Source organism: Moschus berezovskii, chromosome 1 (assembly GCF_049115385.1).
Source record: "Moschus berezovskii isolate FMDL1 chromosome 1, NW_MosBer_1.0, whole genome shotgun sequence".
Classification (NCBI taxonomy): Eukaryota; Metazoa; Chordata; class Mammalia; order Artiodactyla; family Moschidae; genus Moschus; species Moschus berezovskii.
In genome coordinates this window covers 154071004-154093120 of record NC_142460.1, presented here as the reverse complement: position 1 = coordinate 154093120, position 22117 = coordinate 154071004, and the positions used below count along the sequence as shown (strand labels likewise).

The 22117-nt window shown below is 39.7% G+C and overlaps 1 protein-coding gene across 12 annotated transcripts in view; it reads right to left on the bottom strand.

The window, feature by feature from the left end:
* Positions 1 to 22117, bottom strand: part of CEP70 (centrosomal protein 70) — a 78064-nt gene that overhangs the window by 8791 nt on the left and 47156 nt on the right. For 11 of the 12 annotated variants that reach the window (XM_088840314.1, XM_055412958.2, XM_055412949.2 and 8 more), the window contains 4 exons: positions 21320 to 21404; positions 21136 to 21224; positions 19276 to 19350; positions 10542 to 10647 (listed from right to left, as the gene is read on the bottom strand). In XM_088840314.1, coding sequence (XP_088696440.1) covers positions 10542 to 10647; positions 19276 to 19350; positions 21136 to 21224; positions 21320 to 21404 — 355 coding nt within the window. The remainder of the gene's footprint in view (positions 1 to 10541; positions 10648 to 19275; positions 19351 to 21135; positions 21225 to 21319; positions 21405 to 22117) is intronic. The other variant, XM_088840317.1, reaches the window with a different exon arrangement.

The following is a 22117-nucleotide window of genomic DNA, read 5'->3' as shown; positions in this document are numbered from 1 at the left end:
CCATGAATCTAGGGTAACCTTGGGTCTTGCTCTGGCAGACAGAAAAGGAAATAATGGTGTGCCAGTTTGGAGCCCAAGACTCAAGGGGCGTTGATTATTTCTGCTCTCTCCTATTGAGCTCTTCTGCCCTGTAGAAGTGAAGTTGCTCAGTTGTGTGTGACTCTTTGCGACCCCATGGACTACAGCCTAACTGGTTCCTCCATCCGTGGAATTTTCCAGGCAAGAGTACTGGAGTGGGTTGCCATTTCCACCTCCAGGGGATCTTCCTGACCTGGGGATCGAACCCAGGTCTCCCGCATTGCAGGAAGTCGCTTTACCCTCTGAGCTACCAGGGAAGCCCCTTGGGCAGAGAAGCATGGCAGGCTACAGTCCATGGGGTAGCAAAGAGTTGGACACTACTGAGAGACTAAGATGACAATGATGCCCTGTGGAAGAGCCCAGGCTAAATGGCGAATGATAAGAGACACATGGCCCAGTCAACTCAATCATCCTGATATCCATTCAATTCCGGAGCCACCTAGCTGACTTGTATCTGATAGCAGGTGCATGAAGGAGCCCAGCTGAGAACTGCTCTGCTGTTCAAACACAGTAATACTAAAAGGGTTGTTATTTTAAGTCATTAAGTTTTAGAAGGGTTGCTTACACAGCAAAAATAAAGTGATAAAGACAAAGATGGACTAGAATAAGGAGAGGAAGCAGCAACAAGAGAAGTTTGCCTTTTTACTTTATGGTAGGTAAGAATATACCCTGTGACCAAGGACACTTTGGAAGACAGTCAAGCTTTGCTTCCATGGGAAAAAAAAAAAGTACATATAGCTGGAGGCCTTTAAGGGAGTGTCAGTTAAAAAAGAAAAGGAGAGGGATTCATAAGAGGTCAGTTGGAAAAAATGACACACACATTCTATGATAGAGAAAAATGGGCAGTATTTGGTCATCAGCCACACAAAGGGCACCAGTGCTAAATTACACCAGCACCAGTCAAGAAAGATTCTACTCTTTTGCTTTCTATTCTCACTCAACATGCACCCTCACTGCCAACGTGGAAGAAGCCAGATACAGCAGAGGACTAGGAGAGAATAGGAGCAATGAAATAATGAAACAGATCACAATTCCTTGCCACACTGCTTATCTGGAGAAGTACAGGGCAGGCACAAAATAAAGTAAGCATAAAGCAGAAGCTTTGTACTGGATGAGAGACTGAAATTTTGATGGGAGATTTAAATAACTTTTTCTCCCAATTTTTCATCATGAAAATTTTGATGAAATTTCCTTAAATGAAAATAAAGAGATTATGAACAATAAATACTATTTATATAGTCAGGGATCACCAGAAACAGAATGAACAGAAGGTGTACTTGTATGTGCATATGTACATGTATTTATTAATTATAAAGAACTGATTCACTATTACTGGAACTGACAAATCCTGAGATCTACAATTAGCAATGCTGGAGACCCAGAAGAGCCCATGATTCCGTTTCAGTCTGAATTCCCACAGGCTTGAGACCCAGGAAGAGCCAATGTATCAGTTCAACATTTGAAGGCAGAAAAAAAAAAAAGAAAACTGATGTCCCAGCTCAAAGGCAGTCAGAAAGTTCACTCTTCCTCATTCTTTTTGTTCTACTCAGGCCTTCAACTGATTTGATGAGACTCACCCACTGTAGAAAAGGCAATCTACTTTGCCCCAGTCTACCATTTCAAATGTTAATTTCACCCAGAAACACTCCATAGACACACCTAGGACAATATCTGACCAGATTATCTGGGCACCCTCTAGCCCAGTCAAATTGACACATAAAATTAACCATCAAAAGTTCACCCCTTGTCAACTTGACACCCATACACTTTGCTTTAGGCACTCAGTCATAGCCAACTCTTTGAGACTCCATAGACTGTAGCCAACTAGGCTCCTGTGTTCATGGAATTCTCCAAGCAGGAATACTGCAGTGGGTAGCCACTTCCTTATCCAGGGTATCTTCACAATCCAGGGATTGAACCCGGTCTCCCACATCACTGGCAGATTCCTTTACCACCTGAGCCACCAGGTTTGTGTTGGAAGTGAAAGTTGCTCAGTCGTGTCTGACTCTCTGCGACTGTATCAGTTCAGTTCAGTCACTCAGTCATGACCAACTCTTTGCGACCCCATGAATCACAGCACACCAGCCTCCCTGTCCATCACCAACTCCCAGAGTTCACTCAAACTCATGTCCATTGAGTCGGTGATGCCATCCAGCCATCTCATTCTCTGTCGTCCCCTTCTCCTCCTGCCCCCAATCATTCCCAGCATCAGAGTCTTTTCCAATGAGTCAACTCTTCACATGAGGTGGCCAAAGTACTGGAGTTTCAGCTTTAGCATCAGTCCTTCCAATGAACACCCAGGATCGATCTCCTTTAGGATGGACTGGTTGGATCTCCTTGCAGTCCAAGGGACTCTCAAGAGTCTTCTCCAACACCACAGTTCAAAAGCATCAATTCTTCGGCTATCAGCTTTCTTCACAGTCCAACTCTCACATCCATACATGACCACTGGAAAATCCATAGCCTTGACTAGACGGACCTTTGTTGGCAAAGTAATGTCTCTGCTTTTTAATATACTATCTAGGTTGGTCATAACTTTCCTTCCAAGGAGTAAGTGTCTTTTAATTTCATGGCTGCAATCAGCATCCGCAGTGATTTTGGAGCCCAAAAAAATAAAGTCTGACACTGTTTCCACTGTTTCCCCATCTATTTCCCATGAAGTGATGGGACCAGAGGCCATGATCTTTGTTTTCTGAATGCTGAGCTTTAAGCCAACTTTTTCACTTTCATCAAGAGGCTTTTTAGTTCCTCTTCACTTTCTGCCATAAGGGTGGTGTCATCTGCATATCTGAGGTTATTGATATTTCTCCCAGAAATCTTGATTCCAGCTGGTGCTTCTTCCAGCCCAGCGTTCCTCGTGATGTACTCTGCATATAAGTTAAATAAGCAGGGTGACAATATACAACCTTGACGTACTCCTTTCCCTATTTGGAACCAGTCTATTGTTCCATGTACAATTCTAACTGTTGATTCCTGACCTGCATGTAGGTTTCTCAAGAGGCAGGTCAAGTGGTCTGGTATTCCCATCTCTTTCAGAATGTTCCACAGTTTATTGTGATCCACACAGTCAAAGCTTTGGCATAGTAAATGAAGCAGAAATAGATATTTTTCTGGAACTCTCTTGCTTTTTCCATGATCCAGCGGATGTTGGCAATTTGATCTCTGGTGCCTCTGCTTTTTCTAAAACCAACTTGAACATCTGGAAGTTCACGGTTCACGTACTGCTGAAGCCTGGCTTGGAGAATTTTGAGCATGACTTTACTAGCGTGTGAGATGAGTGCAACTGTGCGGTAGTTTGAGCATTCTTTGGCACTGCCTTTCTTTGGGATTGGAATGAAGACTGACCTTTTCCAGTCCTGTGGCCATTGCTGAGTTTTCCAAATTTGCTGACATACTGAGTGTAGAATTTTCACAGCATCATCTTTCAGGATTTGAAATAGCTCAAGTGGAATTCCATCACCTCCACTAGCTTTGTTCGTAGTGATGCTTTCTAAGGTCCACTTGACTTCACATTCCAAGATGTCTGGCTCTAGGTCAGTGATCACACCATCGTGATTATCTTGGTCATGAAGATCTTTTTTGTACAGTTCTGTGTATTCTTGCCACCTCTTCTTAATATCTTCTGCTTCTGTTACGTCCATACCATTTCTGTCCTTTATCGAGCCCACCTTTGCATGAAATGTTCCCTTGCTATCTCTAATTTTCTTGAAGAGATCTCTTGTCTTTCCTATTCTGTTGTTTTCCTCTATTTCTTTGCATTGATCACTGAGGAAGGCTCTCTTATCTCTCCTTGCTATTCTTTGAAACTCTGCATTCAGATGCTTATATCTTTCCTTTTCTCCTTTGCTTTTTGCTTCTCTTCTTTTCACAGCTATTTGTAAGGCCTCCTCAGACAGCCATTTTGCTTTCTTGCATTTCTTTTCCATGGGGATGGTCATGATCCCTGTCTCCTGTACAATGTCACAAACCTCCATCCATAGTTCATCAGGCACTCTATCAGATCTAGTTCCTTAAATCTATTTCTCACTTCCACTGTATAATCATAAAGGACTTGATTTAGGTCATATCTGAATGGTCTAGTGGTTTTCCCTACTTTCTTCAATTTAAGTCTGAATTTGGCAGTTAGGAGTTCATGATCTGAGCCACAGTCAGCTCCCAGTCTTGTTTTTGCTAACTGTATAGAGCTTCTCCATCTTCCATACTTAATCTCCAAATACACACAATAACAAACAAGATCACTGAATACTTAACATGATACAACTATGCTGTACACAATCAAAGATGCACTAAAACCCCTTTGCCAGAAAAGGAGCTGAAGTCCTAAAGTGATGATTACTCTTCTCCTTGATGCGTTTTCTAAACCCAGCTTGTACATCTGGAAGTTGTCGGTTCATGTACTGCTGAAGCCTAGCTTGAAGGATTTTGAGCATAACCTGATTAGCATGGGAAGTAAGTGCAACTGTCCAGTGATTTGAACATTCTTTAGTATTGCCCTTCTTGGTAACCAGGATGAAGATTGACCTCTTCTAGTCCTGTGGCTACTGCTGAGTTTTCCGAATTTGCTGACAATTTTAGTGTAACAGTTTAATAGCATCATCATTTAGGATTTTAAACAGCTCTGCTGGAATGCCATCACCTCCACTAGCTTTACTGGCAGCAGTGCTTCCTAAGGTACACTTGACTTCACACTCCAGGATGTCTGGCTCTGAGTGAGTGGCCACACCATCGTGGTTATCTGGATCATAAACATCTTTTTTGTAAAGTTCTTCTGTGTATTCTTGCATTGCTTTTGCTTCCATTAGGTCTTTATTGTTTCTATCCTTTATTGTGCCCATCTGTCCATGAAATGTTCCTGCGATATCTCCAATTTTCTTGAAGAGATCTCTAGTCTTTCCCCTTCTGTCATTTTCTTCTATTTCTCTGCATTGTTCATCGATATCCTGACAACTTGATATCCTTCTCCTTGATATCCTGTAATTCAGAAAGAATGATATAAGACTTCCCTGGTGGTGCAGTGGTTAAGAATCCACCTGCCAATGCAGGGGACACAGGTTCCATTCCTGGTCCAGGAAGATTCCACATGCCACGGGGCAACTAAGTTCACGTGCCACAACTACTGAGCCCGTGCTCTAGAACCTGCATGGTGCAACTACTGAAGCCCTCGCACCTAGAGCCTGTGCTCCACAACAAGAGAAGCCACCATAACGAGAAGCCCATTTATCACAACTAGAGTAGCGCCCCACTCACTGCACTGAAAGCCCAGGTGCATCAACAAAGACACAGCACAGTCAAAAATAAATAAATGAATAAATAAATATGTAACAATTAAAAAAAACTATGATATAAAATTCAGTTCAGTTCAGTCACTCAATCGTGTCTGACTCTTTGCCACCCAATGGACTGGAACAAGCACACCAGGCTTCCCTGTCCATTACCAGCTCTCAGAGTTTACTCAAACTCATGTCCATCAAGTCGGTGATGCCATCCAACCTTCTCAACCTTCTCATCCTCTATCGTCCCCTTCTCCTCCTGCCTTCAATCTTTCCCAGCATCAGGGTCTCTTCAAATGAGTCAGTTCTTCGCATCAGGTGGCCAAAGTATTGGAGTTTCAGCTTCAGCATCAGTCCTTCCAATGAATATTCAGGACTGATTTCCTTTAGGATGGACTGGTTGGATCTCCTTGAAGTTTAAAGGACTTTCAAGAGTCTTCTCCAACACCACAGTTCAAAAGCATCAATGCTTCAGCACTCAGCTTTCTTTAAAGTCCAACTCTCACATCCATACATGACTACTAGAAAAACCATACCTTTGACTAGTTGGACCTCTGTCGGCAAAGTAATGTCTCTGCTTCTTAATATGCTATGTAGACTGGTCACAGCTTTTCTTCCAAGGAACACATGTCTTTTAATTTCATGGCTGCAGTCACCACCATCTGCAGTGATTTTGGAGCCCAAGAAAATGAAGGCTGCCACTGTTTCCCCATGAAGTGATGGGACCGGATACCATGATCTTAGTTTTCTGAATGTTGAGCTTAAAGCCAACTTTTTCACTCTCCTTTTTCATCAAGAGGCTCTTTAGTTCTTCTTTGCTTTCTGCCATAAGTGTGGTGTCATCTGCATATCTGAGGTTATTGATATTTCTCCCGGCAATCTTGGTTCCAGCTTGTGCTTCATCTAGCCCAGCATTTCACATGATGTACTCTGCATGTAAGTTAAATAAGCAAGGTGATAGTATACAACCTTGACATACTCCTTTCCTGATTTGGAACTAATCTGTTGTTCCATGTCCAGTTCTGTTGCTTCCTGACCAGGATACAGGTTTCTTAGGAGGCAGGTCAGGTGGTCTAGTATTCGCATCTCTTTAAGAATTTCTCAGTTTGTTGTGATCCACACAGTCAAAGGCTTTGGCATAGTCAATAAAGCAGAAGCAGGTGTTTATCTGGAACTCTCTTGCTTTTTTGACAATCCAACAGATGTTGGTAATTTGATCTCTTGGTTCCTCTGCCTTTTCTAAATCCAGCTTGAATATCTGGAATTTCATGGTTCATGTATTGCTGAAGCCTGGCTTGGAGAATTTTGAGCATTACTTTGCTAGCGTGTGAGATGAGTGCAATTGTGCGGTAGTTTGTTCATTCTTTGGCATTGCCTTTCTTTGGGATTGGAATGAAAACTGACCTTTTCCAGTTCTGTGGCCACTGCTGAGTTTTCCAAATTTGCTGCAAACTCAAATGTGACATAAAATCATTATAGAAGAGAATAAGAGCAAGACAAAAAAAAAAAACAAACACTTGCCATGTGTGTATTTACAAATATATACACAGAAAAACATAAATATATACATACACACATAAATATATGAACATATTCATAACAAACGAAGGAAGCAATACACATGACAATTACGATCCTCATTTCTGTTGTCATCATATGGTCACAGTTGGTATTTATCAACACTTTCTTCCATTACCTATTATTTATTACATCTGCCTTCATCAAGCACCTCAGATGCTCCTGGTTCTTTACTTGCTGGTATAATTCAAATTTGCATTTCTGAAGGCTCTGGACCAGGCTGTTGGAGTTTTCCATTGACCTTTATCACAAGGCACGGCAACACTAAGAGATGCCCTAACGGATCTCTCGTATTCTAGACACACTCTTCCTTTACTTCCTTGTGGTGCAGTAGTACACTACTCACCGTTCTGCCCAGTGGGAGGATTTCCCTTCATTACTTTCTTTCAGGGATGCCCCAGATAGAAGCTGTAGTGCTGCAGCTGTGTACTTTAATGTGCACTTTAATGTGCCTACATATCACGCGAAGCCATCTGTAAACCAGGCCTAAGTCTCCTCTTCTTGTGTTGATTGATCATAAGGAACTCCCCTTGAAGCCATAGGTGCAGGCAGGGAGAGAGAAGGTGGTACACCAAGAATGGGAAACCATGGGATTTGTGCTACTTCTTCATGTAATTTATTGTGCCTTCAGGGTCTGCTCAGGCCCAACTTCATATGTACCACCTTCACTCAATGATGGAGTGCTGCTGTGCTCACCCAACTTTATGGCTAGTGGGTCAAATAACACCCAGTTCATGATGGGTAATTCAGGTTACATGGTAGGTTGGTTGCCCACTGTTAAGCCTTCAGTCTCTACTCAGACCCAGTAAAAAGCCAAGAGCTATTTCTTAAGAGGAAAGCAGTTATTTGCAAAGGATGACAGGATTTTTCTCCAAAACTCTAAGGATCTAACTTGCGACTCACCTACAGAGGCCACTAAGGGCTCCAGCAGCAACCCTGTCTGCCAGGACAGTCTAAGCCACCATGGACCTCCAGGGTCCTGTGACCCAAATGGCAGAACAGCTTGCACAGCAGCCTGGATCAGTGCAGAGCCTTCTCTTGTTCTGAGCCACACTCAAAAACTAGCACCTTTTCAGATCACTCAGTAAATGGAGCAGGAGGAACACATCACAGGAGGAATATGCTACCTCCAAAATGCAAAGAGACCCACTGGGTGCTGTGCCACATTTTTGGTTTTTAGAGGGGCCTGAGGAACAACTTATCCTTTACCTTAGACACGCTATTTTGACATGCCCACACCACTTGAGCCCTAGAAGTTTCACTATGGTAGAAGGTCCCTGTATTTTTGTTAGATTTCCCATCCTTTAACATGCAAATACCAATAATTTGTTACTTCTTGCTCAGTAGGTCTAATCAGCATACTGTCATCAATGTAATGGGCCAGTGTAACATCTTATAGAAAGGAAAAGTGATCAAGATCCCTGTGAACTAAATTATAACATAGGGGCTAATACACCCTGAGGCATGGAGAGCTTATATACTCCTGAGGCATGACAGTGAAGGTATATTACTGGCTTTGACAGTTTAAGCAAACTACTTGTGGTGGTCCTTATTAATAGGAACAGAGGAAAAAGATTTTCTCCTCTCACTCAAAAGTATTCTCAGACAAATCCAGAATAATGTTTGACCAAAAATGTGGACACCCTGTGGCCCAGTCACAAATACTCATATAAACCGAGATTCAGTAACTGTTAACATTTTGCCATATTTTCTCAGCTTGGTGTTCTGTGATTACCTAGATGGGTGGGGTGGCGGGGAAGGGGGTGGTGGGAGGAAAGTCCAAGAGGGAAGGAATGTATGTATATATATAGCTGATTCCTTTCATTGTACAACAGAAACCAATGCAACATTGTGAAACAATTATACTATAAAAAAATCCCCAGTTTTCACAAAGGTGCCCAGACGTAATATCAACACAGAGATGTACAAAGAACCAGCAACAATCAATTAAAAAATGTAATGGAAAAAGGGTCCCAATTAATAATAGCAATAAAAGTTATAAGATAACTAGATAACCTAGGAAACAGAACAAAAAATATGCAAGAGCTAAACTTAAAAAGATACAAAACTTTATTAAAAGGTACAAAGGAAGACCCAAATAAAATTAGAGACATATTTCTGAGTGAGATGATTCAAAACTATAAATGTGTTATTTTTCCAAATATTAATCTAAAAAGTTAATTCAATCTCAGTTCATCTCAGTGGGATCTGTTTTTGAGTTGACATTGTTCATGTAGAACAAATGTGCTAAAAATATATCCAAGAAAAAATTTAAAAGAATATCCCAAAAGGTATCAAAGCTGACTATAAAACTACAGAAATTAGTATAGAAATGAGACACTACAGAGTCTAGAAATAAATCTGTGCATCTAAGGGAATATGGTAGAGGATAAACATTTCAATTTCAATAAAGTAGAGAAAGAATGGTCTAGAAGAAACTGCAAACTCAAATGCCTATAGAAGCCAAGGAAGAGCACAAATAAGTGAAGCAAGGATGGCATGGTACTGTGGCTAACTGAGGAGCAGATGGCCATGCATGAGAGGGGCAAGGCCTAATTCTGCACTGCTCAGAGGTTAAAGTGTCTGCCTACAATGCAGGAGACCTGGATTCAATCCCTGGGTCGGGAATATCCCCTGGAGAAGGAAATGGCAACCTACTCCAGTATTCTTGCCTGGAGAATCCATGGACGGAGGAGCCTGGTGGGCTACAGTCCACAGGGCCACAAAGAGTCGGACTTCAACCACTATGCAGGAATTTGTGGCCAGATCCTTTGACTTTTTAAGAGAAACTAGAAATAAGGACTTAAATAAAATCTCTTAATTTAAAAAATGAGTAATTAATTCAAAGTTTAAAAAAAACCGGTAAGGGCCCAATAAAATATGAATGCAGGCCCAGCTTAGTCAGCAAACTACCAGGCTTAACTGCTCATTTGCTCAATAATAGATGGGCTATACATCAAGTAAGGTTAGATTGCTTTTTTTTGCTCAGTCACTCAGTCGTGTCCGACTCTTTGCGACCCCGTGGACTGTAGCCCACCAGGCTCCACCTTCCTTGGGATTCTCCAGGCAAGAGTACTGGAGTGGGTTGCCTTTTCCTTCTCCAGGGAATCTTCCCGACCCAGGGATCGAACCCAGGTCTCCCGCACTGCAGGCAGATGCAGGCAGACGCTTTAACCTCTGAGCCAACAGGGAAGCCCATCATACCACAAAGAAAATTAAGTTTTAGGTGAACAAAACATACAAATTTTTAAAAAGTATAACAAGGACCTTAAGAAGTAGATTTACTTATATAATAATAGTATCAATAACAGCAAAAACAAAAAGAAAAGGAAACAAGAGAAATGGCTTAAGCAGGGAGAGTAAAGAAAAGGATTATGGTATCTATTAAAATCTTGTCAGGTTTTTACTGCCCTACTTTGAACTAGGCCAAAGTCTCTTTTCAAGGGACAATTCTAAGTCAAGGTACCAACTTCGAGCAATTAGGGATGTCATGGCAAGACAAAACACGCTAAGCACACACAAAGGATACAAGTATTCCTTACTAACTGATAATTTATTATACTGTGATTCTTAACCAAGGTTCACTATAAACACCAGTCTTTTTGTCAGCAATACCTGGAAATATCTCTGGTCAATCAGAGCCTGCTGCTGGTTATCTTTGCTGGGCTCATCTTTTCCCTCTTTGTCCTCAGCCTTTTTTTGACTGATAATATTCTGTAATCTAAGGGGGGAAAAAACAAAGATAATACACACGCTTTACTAAACAGTGGATTAAGATGACAAAATGAGTCAATGATCCAGCTACCCTCTCGTTAACTCTGTCATTTTACATATGTGTGTGTACATGCATACACATGCATATAATCATATACACATTTTAAATTTAAGCCATATGGTCACTAGAAAACAAGAAGACCCTCTCAATAGACACAATATGGAAGGAATCCCTGAAAACAAAAGGAATCAGACTGATGAAGAAAAGTTATAACCATTCCCCAACACTTATAAAGAACAGAATAGGAAAGAACTACAATAAAGAATGAAAACAACTTCCAAGGTGCTCCAAGTTTGATGCTGTAAGGGCATCAATAAACAGTGGGCAGGGTAAACAGTTTGGGCACTGTAACAGCAACAACTAGACAGCTTGGTCCTTCCTTCTTCATATTCCACTGGTGCCAAAGAGAAGACAACAGTGAAACCTGCTAATCAAGAGGGCATGAACACTCAGAGACCATTGTCCCAGGTAGCTACCAGAACTCTAGGGGAGAGTCTCTGTCCATAAACCTAAAAAACATATGAGTGTATCCACTTAAGAGATATCCAAATAACTCTAAAAGTCAGGTGTAGTAGACATTTCTCCCCCACCACCTGCCTTAGAAAAAAGTCTCTTATTAAACCCACTTCAAATTAAACATCTTAAATCTGAGTATGCCTATCAGTTTCCTGTGGAACCATGACCCATTAAACTGATTCCCTGACTCATTCATTAATAAGCTTGACTTGCTGTTCATAAAATATTTTCCTACTAAAAAACAACAGCTTTCCCAATGCTTTTTGCTTTGTGAACTAAATCTAATCTCCATGTGTTAGCATTTGAACTTCATGCTGTCAATCCTAATCCAATATTCCTCCTGACTCCTTTCTTAACGTCATCTCTTATTACCACACTATAATTATCTCCTCCACTCACATGTACTCCCCTTGATATTCACTCAGCTGTTTTTCTGTGCTCTCTGGAGGACATTATGTCCAAAACAGAATTAACTCTAGATAAAAAGTCAACCTCTTTCCTCTAGCAGACAAAGATCTCCCAATATATTTTTCACTTGTTTTGTTGTTCAGTTGCTCAGCTGTGTCTGATTCTTTGTGACCCCATGAACTCTAGCATGCCACGCTTCCCTGTCCTTCACAAGTTCCTGGAGTTTGCTCATACTAATGTCCACTGAATCAGTGATGCCATCCTACCATCTCATCTTCTGCCGTCCCCTTCTCCTCCTGCCTTCAATCTTTCCCAGCATCAGGGTCTTTTCTAATGAGTCGGCTCTTCATGTCAGGTGGCCAAAGTATTGGAGCTTCAGCTTCAGCATCAGTCCTTCCAATAAATATTCAGGACTGATTTCCTTTAAGATTGATTGACTGGTTGGATCTCCTTGCAGTCCAAGGGACTCTCAAGAGTCTCCTCCAGCACCACAGTTCAAAAGCATCAATTTTTTGGCGTTTAGCCTTCTTTATGGTCCAACTCTCACATCCACACATGACTACTGGAAAAAGCATAGCTTTGACTAGACAGACCTTTGTCAGTAAAGTGATGTCTCTGTTTTTTAATACACTGTCTGGGATTGTCATAGCTTTTCTCCCAAGGAACAAGTGTCTTAATTTCATGGTTGAAGTCACTGTTGGCAGCGATTGTGGAGCCCAAGAAAATAAAATCTGTCACGGTTTCCATTTCTCTCCCATCTATTTGCCATGAAGTGATGGGACCAGATGCCATGATCTTCATGCTTTTAATGCTGGGTTTTAAGCCAGCTTTTTCACTCTCCTCTGTCACCTTCATCAAGAGGCTCTTAAGTCCCTCTTCAGTTTTTGCCATTAGGGTAATGTCATCTGCGTACCTGAGGTTATTGATATTTCTCCTGGCAATCTTGATTCTAGCTTAGCTTCATCCATTCCAGCATTTCACATGATGTACTCTGCATATAAGTTATATAAGCAGGGTGACAATATACAGCCCTGACATGTTCCTTTCCCAATTTGGAACCAGTCTTTTCCATATCCGGTTCTAACTGTTATTTCCTGACCTGCCTATTGGTTTCTCTGGAGGCACGTAAGGTGTATTCCTATCTCTTTAAGAATTTTCCCCAGTTAGTTGTGATCCGCACAGTCAAAGGCTTTGGTGTATTCAATAAAGCAGATTTTTTTGGGGGGAACTCTCCTGCTTTTTCAATTATCCAACGGATGTTGGCAATTTGATCTCTAGTTCCTCTGTCTTATCTAAATCCAGCCTGTACATCTGGAAGTTCTCAGTTCACATACTGTTGAAGGCTAGCTTGAAGGATTTTGAGTATTACCTTGCTAGCATGTGAAATGAGCACAGTTGTGTGGTAGTTTCAACATTCTTTGGCATTGCCCTTCTTTGGGATTGGAATGAAAACTGACCTTTTCCAGTACTGTGGCCACTGCCGAGTTTTCCAAATTTGCTGGCATACTGAGTGCAGCACTTTAACAGAATCATCTTTTAAAATTTGAAATAACTCAGCTGGAATTCCATCCCCTCCACTTCCTTTGTTCATAGTAATGCTTCCTAAGGCTCACTTGACTTCACACTCCAGGATGTTTGGCTGTAGGTGAGTAATCACACCACTAGAGTTATCCAGATCATTAAGATCTTTTTTGTATAGTTTCCATGTGACTTCTCATCTATTTACCATATTAATATACTTGACAGCTTTGCCTAAAAGCAGTGCCAAAAGCATACTATCAAGAAAACAAAAGTAACATAGAAAAGCCAACAGCTCTCTAGGAGTACTACAAGTAAACGGACATATCTGAATTTACATATTAACCTTGCACTCAAGTGAAAAAGTTTAACTTCTCAACAAACTTTCAGTTCAGTTCAGTTGCTCAGTCGTGTCCGACTCTTTGCGACCCCATGAATCACAGCACGCCAGGCCTCCCTGTCCATCACCAACTTCCGGAGTTCACTCAAACTCATGTCCATCGAGCTGGTGATGCCATCCAGCCATCTCATTCTCTGTCGTCCCCGTCTCCTCCCGCCCCCAAGTGTGATTAACATTATACTATGTATATACAACATTTTAGCTACCAGGACAGTAACCTAAATGTGTCATTGAATGTACTAGTTACAGTCACTCTGGGAAACGAAATGTGATTCAATTAACTAGGCAAATTAAGAGATACCCTTAATAACAATGACAACATATTTGGGAGCCTGGTGGTGATAATAATTAGTATTTATTGAGAACCTTCTCTCTGAAGGTACTCTTCGAAGCACTTCACATGTATTAATGTATTTAATCCCACTGTTTTTCTATATTTACAGAAGTTAAGGATTAGTAAAATCTAGGAACTTATGGGAAACTGACCTTTGGTTCAGCTAGTCTCACAGTAAATATATGGCATAGCATAATACTTCTGAAAACCTTTGTATTCGGCAAAACCATACATGTGAAAATAATAGCGGTCAGGAGAAAATTAAGTGTTAGAAATCAGAGTATTTAAAAACTGATGCAACTATGTAACTAGACAACTAACAAAAAATAATAATTGGTGCCTCGAGATAAGTTAAATGGCTCAAGTATGTCTTGAGCTGTAATACTGCCTCCAATATTACAAAATCCATAGCCAACAGAACAGAAATGTTGGCTTGAGGATGCCAAGACTACAAAGATGGAAGGTGAGCTCCTGGCCAAAGAACCCAAGGTTAAAACAGGTGGGGAAAGAAGTACAACTTGCCTTCAGCCTCCAGTCTGTCTAATGCTGGGGGTCAGGGAGGGAGCCTTGGGTACAGGTTCTCATTTTAAACTTTCTTAAAACAGAGCTGAAAGGGCAGGTGCCTACATACTAGCAAAGTTTTCCCCTTTCCAAAGTCTACACTATTCTTCTTTTACCATGGTTTCAACACAACTACCATGTTAATCTAATCATTCCCTTATGTTCCAATTGCATTTGATTTAATTGGTGTTTTAGAAACCTGTGTTTGAGCAGACTATGCTACACTTAGAAATATTCCAGGATTGTTTTACAGTCTCCAGAGTGGTGAGCAGAACCTGAAGGCCATAAAAATCCCTTAAAATGGCTAAGGAATTCTTCAGATACTTAGCAGATACTCATTCCACATAGCCAGCAGCAACAGCTATGTTTCTCTGTGGAGTCTGGGAAATCCAGAAAACTGCCCTTCCAACTTAAAAACACTGCTATCTCCTGTTTTCGATAGCCATTCCCCTAAGTTTCCACATGCAGACACTTTATAGCTTTTAACTGTGTCTGCTGAGGCCTTTTCATAATCTCATGGTGACTCCCATTCTGGAATTCTGTTTGGGAGATGGACGGGGAGCCCTAACTGAAACACTTTTTTCACTTTGACTCAGGTATGTTTCCATATCCTGCCCTTTCCCTAGCCTATGAAGCCACAGGAGTCATATGTGCACCACATCACTGACTGACACTTGCTGGGTGCCATTTCATGGGGAAAAATGGGATACCGAGAAGCCAGCCCTTTTCTCTTTGGCCTCTTGTTTATATTATTGAAGTAACTGAATAAAGCCTTGATGATTAATTTGCTTGGCTTACTCTAACTGACCACCTCAACTTCTGCCAGCTCAACACATGGGTGATAAGATTCTGATTTAATTTTCTTCCAACAAAATATAAATACCACTGAAAAAATTAAATAGAATTAGTGTAGTACCTTTGGCTATCTTGCACTGGCAGATCTATTTGATTACTTCCTAGCAACAGAACTTCATAACCAACTTGCTTATAATATTAGCTCAAACAAGCTTTCACATGTTAAATTAGTATCATTTGATATTGAAGACTGAATAGTTGAAAAGTAAATACAGATCTAAATAAAAAATTTAATTTCCTCTGATTATAAAAGGGAAAGAGACTTTCCTCTCCTTTTCTTGTAGCATTTCCTTTAGAAAACCTGTAGTTGTAAATCCTTTCTAAGTATGTGGATTCTGTTAAAATTTAAATAAGCCTCCTGCTTAAAATTAGCAGTGTCTTGGGAGCCTTAGAACCATCTCTTTGAAATAAAGACATCAAAGAAGAGGGTGCCTTGTCTCCTTTTCCCTATTGGAGCTTAGCCTAGGATCCTGGCTCTAATTTGTAACTTCCCCCTTGTCACAAGATATAATTAAAGGGTGAGATTTCCTTCTGTCTTTGCAATCTCTTTAGCATACTGCCTCTAATGCACATTGCAGTCTGGCTCAGTATTTATTCCAACTGTTATATAAAACTGTTTCTTTTTTCCCCGACACATGTGGAGAATATTCACTGGGTTGACAGATTTTTATTTCTAATTATTTCCTTAACATCAGTAGTTCTTTGAAAAAAATTCTACCTCTGCCCCTGCAAAAAATAAAAATTTGAAGTTTTACATTAAAAATGTTTTTTTCATTGGGTTTTTGTTTGGTTTTAATTATTATTAGTGTGAGCTTGAGAGTTCAAATGCTTAGGTGTGGGTCTGATTTCTTTCCAAGTTCTTCCACATGCCACCTGTGCAATATGGGCAAGTTATCTAACATTCTTAATTCTGTTTCACATCGAGACACTAAAAAGAAGTTTAAATTTCAAACATAAATTTCTAAAAACACAAATCATTTCTTCAAAATTCAACAGAAAAATATAGCTAGGATTGGTTCTAAATCACAATTTTAAAGTCTAATAGTGAAAAGTCACTCTAAAAATCGCAGCACAAACGAACAACAAAAAATATACACACAGTAAATTCTCATTATTCATGGCAGTCATATTCAATAAAGTTACTGTATACACTTAATTAGTGAGGACTGAACCACTGCTCCTAGGGGAAATACAGGATCAGGTTCCTGCATACCTCTCTGGTCACATTTTCCTCAACTGATCAATATATAACCTTGTTTTATGTGTGTTAATGATTAAAGACATCTTTTTTAATATTGTTGTTTCATTAACATTGGACTCATAGCTAACAGCACCATCACTTATGCCTAAATGAAGTTTCTCTAACACGTATATATTCTCTGTAAGGTACATCACAGCCTTCCTGTGAATAGAACAATAGATTGTACTTCAATGGGAGCATCTTGGAGAAATCACCAATAAAAAGCAAAGAATGGAAAACTACAAGTGGCATGTGACAACAGAAACAATGACTGTTTACAACATGAAAGTGGAAATGCGGGCAGAGTATCACCTTGTTCAATAGCTGAAAATGTGTATACTGGGCATGTCCATGAGTAACTATGCAAGTGCCACCACTACTTATTTGAGGATTAAAAACAAATTACAGCAGGTAGGCAAATTCACAAATATGCAATCTGCAAATAATGAGAAATGACTAGGTATCTCTATGAATATATGTGTAAGCAATTATGTGTGTAAATATGTTCACTGATACTCTGAAGTCAATAAAAGTCCACTGAAGGGGATCAGGACATGCCACTCCAAAATATGCCATTTTAAGGGAGTTCCTGGTGGCCTAGTGGATTCCAGGCTTTCACTGTCTTGCCCCAGGTTCAATCACTGGTCAGGGAACTGAGACCCCACAAGCAACATGGTGTGTCCAAAACAAAAACAAAACGTGTCATTTTGACATAAGAAATGTTTTAAATAGAAGGAATTTGAGAATTGATACATGCAGGAAGAACTCTCTGACTGCCCCCCTTTTCCCTGAAGCAGACCAGGAGATCCTCATGTGAGGGTACCCTCAAGGAGGGTAACAAGATGCCCTCCTTGTACCCCAGGCGAAAAAAGCATCTTTGTCTCTGAAGTGAAATCCAAACTTTCCCCAGTTTATTACCCTCAGCTTACACCCTTTTGTACTATTACATTTTCCAACTTTCCACTCACTCTTCATCAAACCTAGTATTAAAATGCTCAGGTTTAACTGTTTCAACTCTTCATTTTTTCTCAGGTCAGGTAAAACTTATATTAAATAAATTTATACTTTTTTCATGTTAATCTGTCTTTGTCAGTTTAATTTTCAGACCCAGCCAGAGACCCTAAGAGGGTTATGAAGTTTTCCTCCTCTACACTTTCTCCTCTGACTTTCTGTCCACCTTACATATTCCTCTTCTCAGCTGCTCCTTAACCAATTTTCCTATCTCAGTTAATGTTCCAAAAACTACTTCATTATTCAGGACTAAAAATTAGTCCTGATTACGTTTATTTTTATCCTTTTGAGTCTTAATCTTTCCCCCCTCAACTGCCTATACCCCTAATCAATCCTCAATCCATCACCAAGTCTGATCACCAAGTTCTACCTCCAATATTCCAAATACTTCTTACCACCTCCACTCCTGCCACCTTTGACCATGTCACCACCACCTCTTGTCCAAACTTGTACAATAGAAACTCTCACACTATTTTACCTTTGGTACTAACACTATATGGGCTCCCCTGTTGGCTCAGATGGTAAAGAATCTGCCTGCAACACAGAAGACCTAGGTTTAATCCCTGGCTCAGGAAGATCACCTGGAGAAGAGAATGGCTACCCACTCCAGCATTCTTGCCTGGAAAACCCCCATGGACAGAGGAGCCTGGTGGGCTATAGTCCATGGGGTCGCAAAGAGCTGGACACAACTGAGTGACTAACACATTTTCACCTATACTATATCAAAATTGTCTTATTTTTTTTCATTGCCCTTTACATAAGCTTCATGAGAACAGGAACCTTTCTTTTTGGTTTACCACTGTAATTTCAGTATCTTGAATGCCAAACAGATAGGAAGAGGTACAATAAGTACCTAAAATGTTAAGCAATAGTATGAAAGGAAAAAATACTAATTGAATGAATGAATGCAACCTTTCTAACCTTCCACTTCTCTTTTATTTTTTAGTTTTCCTTCCCTACTATCTTAACTCAATATGTAATTCCTGGATGGCCAGAATACTTGTCTTTCACTGTGGCATGTGTTACCAGAAAGAAGAAGGAAATGTAGCTGTCACTGAAAATTGAATCAACCTAGGCTAATACAACTGATTTAATACATCTAATGCATATATTCTCATATTACTTTAAAAATATTTCATCCCCATGCTCACCACACTACATCAAGTCCCATTCCCTTGAATCAAAGAGTAGACACAGCTTATCTTCAGAAAATACTATCACTACTTGAGGACCAACTTGCTGAAATTCCTGTGAGAATGTGCTTTTCAGGGTCATAAAAGAGAAGTGGTGGATATGAATGGCTCACTGCATTCATTCTGATACTTTAAGCTTTAAAATATGATAAGGCTATTTCAGGTCATCACTACCACCAACAAAAATTTGGGCCTTGTCACCTCTAATTTCAATGATTTTCTTGCAATTTCTCCATGACTTCCAAAGTCAGCTAATTAAAATCTTTGCCTTTTATATCAGACAATTACCTTTTCCTTGTTCTTATTTAAGATGAATATATAACCAAATCCATTACAGCAGAAACTTTTTAAACTGTGGAACCAGAAATATCCCTTTTTAAAGTCTTTTTCACATCCCCCCCACCCCCACCCCCAGCCCTGCCTATCAACCTGGTAATTTTAAGCCACAACCACTATGAGGTAAGTTGACAGGTTAATAAAAATAAATAATAAGACATAAAATCCTAATAAATTTGTAACTATAGTAAAATATTATTACTTGATGTTTTTCTTAAGGGCTTTCTCCAGTTTCTTCACTTGTTGTTTATAAAGTCTTAATTCATGCTGTGTGGGCCTGTAGAAAATAAATCATGTTGAACACATTCAATTTACTTAATAAAACTATAAAGATATTTAATAATAATAAAGTATACTCTATTACTTGTCATAAGTATGCTTAAAAATTCTTAAAATATTTCATAACTGCTAATGAGATATTTATTGGCCATTGGATTTCTTCTTCTGTGTATCCCCTATTCAAAACTTTCTACCCACTTTTATTATTAACCTATTACTTGCTTTTATAGTGAATTATCTCAAACGCACAAACAAGAATAGAGTAAAACAAATAGTGGTGTGCCCATGCCTCAAGCTTTATCAAAGCTGAACAGTAGTAATCTGTTTAAAATCTTTTAACTAAAACCTTATACAGGTACTTCAAACTCCGTGTCCCTAATTACTGCCACTGCTCTCTCCTTCCCATACCAAGGGCTTCCCTGGCGGCTCAGCTGGTAAAGAATCCACCTGCAATTCAGGAGACCCCAGTTCGATTCCTGGGTTGGGAAGATCCACTGGCGAAGGGATAGGCTACCCATTCCAGTATTCTAGGGCTTCCCTTGTGGCTTAGATGGTAAAGAATCTGCCTGTAATGAGGGAGACCTGGGTTTGACCCCTAGTTGGGAAGATCCCCTGAGAAGGGTACGGCTACCCACTCTAGTATTCTGGTCTGGAGAATTCCATGGACTGTACAGTACATGAGGTCACAAAGAGTCAGACACGACTGAGCAACTTTCACTTTCACTTTTCCCTTCCCATACCACAGGTAACCACTAGCCCAAAATCATTGTTCATTATTCCCACGCATGTTTTACAAATTTTCCTCTCATATTTATATAACCATAAATTTACACATTACTATGTGGCAGGCTTTTAAACCTTACAGAAATGGTTTTTATTATAGGTATCAGTTTCCTCTCTATTAAAGTATAAGCTTTACAAGAACAAGATATTTGTTTTGTTCATTATATATGATATCAGAACGTAGGACCATGTCTAACTTACAATAGGTATCCAACAATATTTAATGAACGAAAAAAGTCTCAACAGTGTACATTCATTATTACCATCTGTCAACATGTAGAATGCCTTCCTTCTGTGGCAGAATGCTTGTATATAATTAAACCTGTTGTATGCCATTTAAACTTTAAAATTTTTCTCCCTTCCCACAACACACGTACATGATGAAATAAGACATTCTAAAGTAATTTGGAAAAAAATTAAAATAAAAATAATTTGTGAAAGGGAAACCTACTGGCATAGGCTAAATCTATTCTGAGTTCCTAGCCAGTTTTATCTTCTTCCTATTTTCTCACTCCCCTTGCTTACATATGTATTTTAGTTCTATCATATGAGAGATTAATGACTAAAATGAGTATACAAATATGAGGTCCCCATTCTAAAGGAGATCAATCCTGGATGTTCATTGGAGGGACTGATGCTAAAGCTGAAACTTCAGTACTTTGGCCACCTCATGAGACGAGTTGACTCACTGGAAAAGACTCTGATGCTGGGAAAGGTTGGGGGCGGGAGGAGAAGGGGACGACGGAGAATGAGATGGCTGGATGGTATCACCGACTCTGTGGACATGAGTTTGAGTGTACTCCGGGAGTTGGTGATGGACAGGGAGGCCTGGCGTGCTGTGATTCATGGGGTCGCGGAGAGTCGGACACGACTGAGCGACTGAACTGAACTGAACTGAACATTAGTTTTAGAGTATAATGGATAGGATGACTGATTTAACATTCAAAATTTCACTATTTGCTTAAATAAAAGTTAAATAAAAATGACAAGTTTCTCTTACCTGGTTTCCAAATCTTTTTGAAGATTCAGCTTTTCACTTAAAAGTACATCTATCTTAGATTTTGATTCCTTGAGTTGATTCTGTAATGACTGCAACATAGTTTATAAACAGTTAACTTTCCTAAGAGATTAGATTATTATTTTACTTTATTAAAAAGTATTTATCAATCATATAGTCCCCATACCATTAGAAGGCCGTTGTAAGTGGGTGAAGCACTCAGGCTTCTATAATCTTCTTCTTCTGACTGACTTTCATCTTCTTTATATAGTCTATGAAAAAATACATGTAGTGTACTTATGCAAAAATAATCTCCAAAGGAAAAAAAAAATCTAGCTAACAAAAATTGAATCAATACAATAGGGCTTGATGGGGGAGCCTGGTGGGCTGCCGTCTGTGGGGTCGCAGAGTCAGACACGACTGAAGTGACTCAGCAGCAGCAACATCAACATAAACTAAAACTTAAACCAAATTTCCTACTTATTCTTACAGAAAATTGTATTAGAATATACTACTTACTAACTAGTACTACAGTACACATTTGTTCACTAATGCCTTAACTGGAATTTAAGATCCATGCAAACCAGAAGTTTGTCTGTCTTGTTCACCACTGTTAACTCACTGCCCAGAATAGAGGGCTTAAGAAGTAGAAAAACACTTGTTGAATGAAAAAAGAATATTGTTTTCTCCTTCCAGTACTTTTAGATCACAAAAAACTATATCAAAAAATACAGAGTATAAGTGGACAAGGCCACAAATTTAGTAGCCCTGATTAAGTCTTGACATCTTCATTAATGAGTTGTATTATTTGGGTACGTCAGTCTCTCAGAATTTTTCTTCTCATCTGTAGAACAGAGATAATTTCTATCACATCTACCTCACGATATTGGTTTTAAAAGTAAAAGACATCAAAACATTGTGTGAGCCACGAAGTATTAGCAAATCAGTATTAATGTTTTTAAAACTGGTAACACTAATACTGGGC